At 48.6% G+C, this 4,344-nt stretch overlaps 1 protein-coding gene across 1 annotated transcript in view; it reads right to left on the reverse strand.

Annotated features, from left to right (window-relative positions):
• The window catches only part of prrx1b (paired related homeobox 1b), a 15,856-nt gene extending 13,589 nt beyond the window's left edge, over positions 1-2,267 (reverse strand). The window contains exon 1 of the mRNA XM_020609156.1: positions 1,532-2,267. Coding sequence (XP_020464812.1) covers positions 1,532-1,778 — 247 coding nt within the window. The 5' untranslated portion in view covers positions 1,779-2,267. The remainder of the gene's footprint in view (positions 1-1,531) is intronic.
• Between the last annotated feature and the right edge of the window lie 2,077 nt (positions 2,268-4,344).

Below are 4,344 nucleotides of genomic sequence, written 5' to 3' on the forward strand. Positions count from 1 at the left end.
AACCAAAGCCAGTCCCGCCACAGCCATCACCATCACCATCCCGCAGCCAACGTGTGGTTACACCGATCTCATTGGCAGCTATCAGTGAAAGTCAACCCACCGATCCCTAAAAGAATAAAACTGAAGAACGTCTTCAGCTTTGCATTTGTGTAACACAGAGGAGATTTGTAAAACACTGTTCAGACCAACTGCTGCGTTCATGTTTGGTCTGAAAATCAGTCAAATTCAACATTTACTTCATAAACAGAGGCCAAGGTGTATTATGTCCACCGCCTAAACGTGGAGATAACCCCGCGCTGGACGCTCACGTCATAAAACCCAGAAAAACAACAAATGTTTTTACTCATCGAACCAGGCCGTGTTTTCTGGACCGGGTGACTCATTCCTTCTGGTTTTTAAAGTCATCTCGCCACAGCATAAAGATCTGATTAGATGTTATTTGATTCCATAATTGCTGGAGCAAAGACACGCGCGCTAATTATGACAAATGATCAGGCTCCGACATTGTGAGAGTGTTTGACAGGCCCCACATAACCGTGAATTAACGACGTGACCGGGCCACTTCCTCTTGCATATTTCTCACACCCGCTGCGCCGATTTTTAGCCTTAAAAAAACAACAATAACACTCATTAACGCCTATAACGTTTCTGTCAACCTCTGCAAATGGGCCTCTGAGCAGAAGAGGAGGAGGAAGCGGGGAGCGTTTATTTACTCTCTCCATGGTGCGCCGGCGAGGGCGCGGGTGGGTTTCTACGCTTTCACGGAGGAGTATCCAAGTTGCAGTCCACTTCCATGTACGCAACGGCACGTTTTAACGCAAAGAATCTGGAAACAACAACTCTGGTTTTTCACGTTGGATTGTCAGGAGCAGCTCGGCGACCAGCACCCGCCTCACATCGGCCTGAATTGGTGCACACACGCAGAGGAATGAGCAGTGGTTGTGAAAATTGGCTTTTACCATAAATGACTGCAGATAATAATCACCAGACTACTAAAGGCGTTGTGCAGTCACTGTGCGACTCGCTCTAAATATTGATATCCGTTCTGGTTCCCTTTTCGGTCCTACATAAAAACGATGAAACGAGAACTGTGGCCTCATCTAGGTCAACAGTCACGAGAAAAAGATGTATCACCCCTGAGCTTGACTCGTAAGGCTGCTTCACCGAGCATGTCTACCAACACCACCACAGCTCGCTGACATCAAAGTGTTAATGGTAAATTAATGGCCGTTTTAAGGGGGAGCCGTCAGGGATGATGCATTGCCAACACTCACTAAGGATTCCTTCCATGCGCGCAGCTCCATTCATGCGCTCTGCGCGCGGACACACGCCAGAACATAATGAAAACAAAGCGAGTTTAGCTTCAGCCTATCATTACGACTACATTTACGTGAAAACTGCAGTGTTTTCCAGCACGGTTTCTTCCCACAGATGAGCTAAAGCTCATCAGAGAGGCATTTTTAATACTCAGTGACGAGATTAGAAGTTGTTTCTGAGCTTCTCTGCTCGGTCCCATCTGCTTTTCACTTACTCTCCTGCTGGGTTGTGTCGCTCCCGCTGGTCAGCCCCGGGGACTCCAGCATATTCCTCCCCGCCTCTCCGACGCTCTCTTCCGCCTGGGTCCCGACCATCTCCCCGGCCTCTTCCAGATCCAACAGGTGGCTGACCGAGAAGTTCTTTTTGGCTTGAAGGTTGTCCAAGTTAGACGTGATCGGACTCTCCAGGCGGTTTGATATTGTAGCTTGCCTGTCCATTACATGCGCATAGCTAGAAGTCATGACGCAAGTGGGGAACAGCGGAAAAAGCGGAGCGGTAAGAAGAAGAAGAAGGAGAAAAACAAGCGAGCCAAATAGATCCGTGCATGCAGAACGCACACGCAGCAGCGCCTCCTCAAACCAGCCAGAGAGACTCGGGTCTTCCGAGCAGAAGGCGGGTCTGTTCACATCCAGATCCGCCGCACGGAGCTCAAACAAACTTAGGCAAAGTTCTCTCCTCGCTTGTTTTTCCTGTGAAAACAACCCTACGGCCAATCCATCCACTGGAGCGCGTCAACAGGAAACCAGGTCGCCAGAAGAGACAGCTTTTCTTTCTCCTGCACTGCCTCAGAGCCACGTTCAAAGAAATGTGTCTGAGAAGTCCTCTGAGGAGAAGAAGAGCTCTCTTCCCACCCTGGTTGAGTCACATCTGAGCAGGAAGAGCTGCCGCTGCTGATGACGACCAGATGCGCAAAGCCCCGTGTGCGCGCAAAGATTGCTCAGCGGCAACTAGGCGCGGGGGGCAGGACGTTATCGCCGCGCCTCCAGGCTCCAAGGCTGTAGAGCCTCTCTCTCTCTCTCTTCTGAGGGCGGACACGCTCTTAATAGGGGCTCCGTAATTACGTGGCAGTGCCTTTATGCTGTCTGGCGTTTCATAGTACCCCCCCCCCCCAAACCACCAGTTAATTCCAGCCTAGCCCTGCCAGTCAGTGCGATCTGTCCACATGGGCTCCCGCTGTACATCAGGATCCACCTGAATCCGTTACGCAAATCAAGCGGCGGCTCAGGGCCACTAGGGGCCGTCTAATCTGTGCATTACACGTCACTGTATTGATCTGTTACAATATATATATACTGTATATATATGTGTGTGTGTGTGTGTGTGTGTGTGTTGTGTTATCATACAAACTGTTTGTAGCCCACAGAAGAGTCCTGATCTGAAAGCATGAACAAATCTGGAGACAGGAGTTTTTTACACCCTGGTGTCTGAAATGTTCCAACCTGGCTGGTTCTATTAAGAAACGACAGGTCGAACTTGTGGTCATTCAGTCACGCTGTTAAGGGACAGAGACCTTCATGAGCCACAAATTACAAGTGCGAGTCAAGTCTCTAATCCTTCATCTTCTTCTCTCTAATCCAAAAGTCATACAGCCTCTTCCAGTGCATTGTCTAAGAAGGGTTAACGGTGGCTCGATACTGTCCCTCTGAGCTGCCATGGACCAACTGTTACGCTCTGTGAACCTGCAGATAAACAAGGAAACTGAATCTAAATATAGATGCTATATACACTTCAGTGACCTGAAAACTACATTAGCTACATCAGAAAGGTGAGGAGCCGACCACGAGCCAACACAACTGACCTCTTTATATTGTATCCCCGGGACAACATCGGTCACCAGCACAGCTGGCACAACTGGCATGTGCTGTTTTTGCGCCACACGCCGGTGGTTGGCAGACACACGCTGTGATGCTATTAAGGGCCACAGAGGGTCCTCCTACAGAAACGTTCAAGACTGAATGTTCACGAGTCCCACTCAAGTCTGGAGTCAGTTAGGTGTGAGTCAAATTGGAAGTTTATTTGTCTGGGACTCGAGTGCGACTAGTGCACTGATTAGGACATAAAGGCCAGTGGGCTCTGACCATGGAGATAGTTTTATTTTCAAGAAAACAGAGATTTATCACCAAAATCTATAGCTTTACAGAACTTTGTTGCCTTTTTTAAGCTCCTGGTCTTGTGGCACATTTCCTGTTTGGTTCAGTGTCAGTGTTTCCAGCAGCTGTTTTCCCCAAACCGGTTCCAATAAACCCATTGTCCACTGCTTGGCCAGTACCAAAGAGCAGGCAGACAGAGACTTTCTGGTGAACTAGTGGAACATTTAGCAGCTAGATGTTTTTCTCTGGAGTGGGTGGAGACCAAAACCAGACCTACAGAGGGAGTGAATGCTGGCCTCATTGCTGCCACGTGGCCAGAAACAGTTACGATCTGTGCGACTGTTGCTCTATAATGTGTAAATATGTAACTGATTGCTCACAAGTTTGTCTAATAAGTCAGGGTTTGTTTCACCGCTGACAAAAAGTCACGCCATTCTGCTACAAAGAATTAAACAGCTACATGGCTTTTGAGGGCCTCCGCTACTCTGGAGCAGCCATAGCAAAGCTTTGTTTTCTGAACTGACCCTTTAAACAGATCAGCTGTTGCTGAACCCACAAGGGGGTTTAGCTCGTCAGACCAGTGATTGGGACTGACTGGTCCAGTCCAGTCAGTGGCCTGATAACCGACACGTTGGCTGGTCTACAGGGATTCTTGTCCTCTAGTCGTCATCATGTTCTGCTAAATGTTACTCCTGACGCTGGTTCAGCTATACTGAGGTTTGTAGAACTGAAATGACTTGTCCTTAGTGCAGTAACAGGTTCACACAGCTCTTAGTCAACAGCCATCAGGCCTGCAATTGAAACAATCAGCCACACAGGTGTGTGAATCTCAGGTACTTTACAGAGGCCAGTTCGGAGTAGTGCCTCTCAAAGTGTCACAAAAATGAACATCGGAAAGTCCCCTGTCTGGGGATTTGGGGGAATTTTCTTATAGGTT

This window comes from Monopterus albus, unplaced genomic scaffold (genome assembly GCF_001952655.1).
Source record: "Monopterus albus unplaced genomic scaffold, M_albus_1.0 scaffold98.1, whole genome shotgun sequence".
Taxonomy (NCBI): Eukaryota; Metazoa; Chordata; class Actinopteri; order Synbranchiformes; family Synbranchidae; genus Monopterus; species Monopterus albus.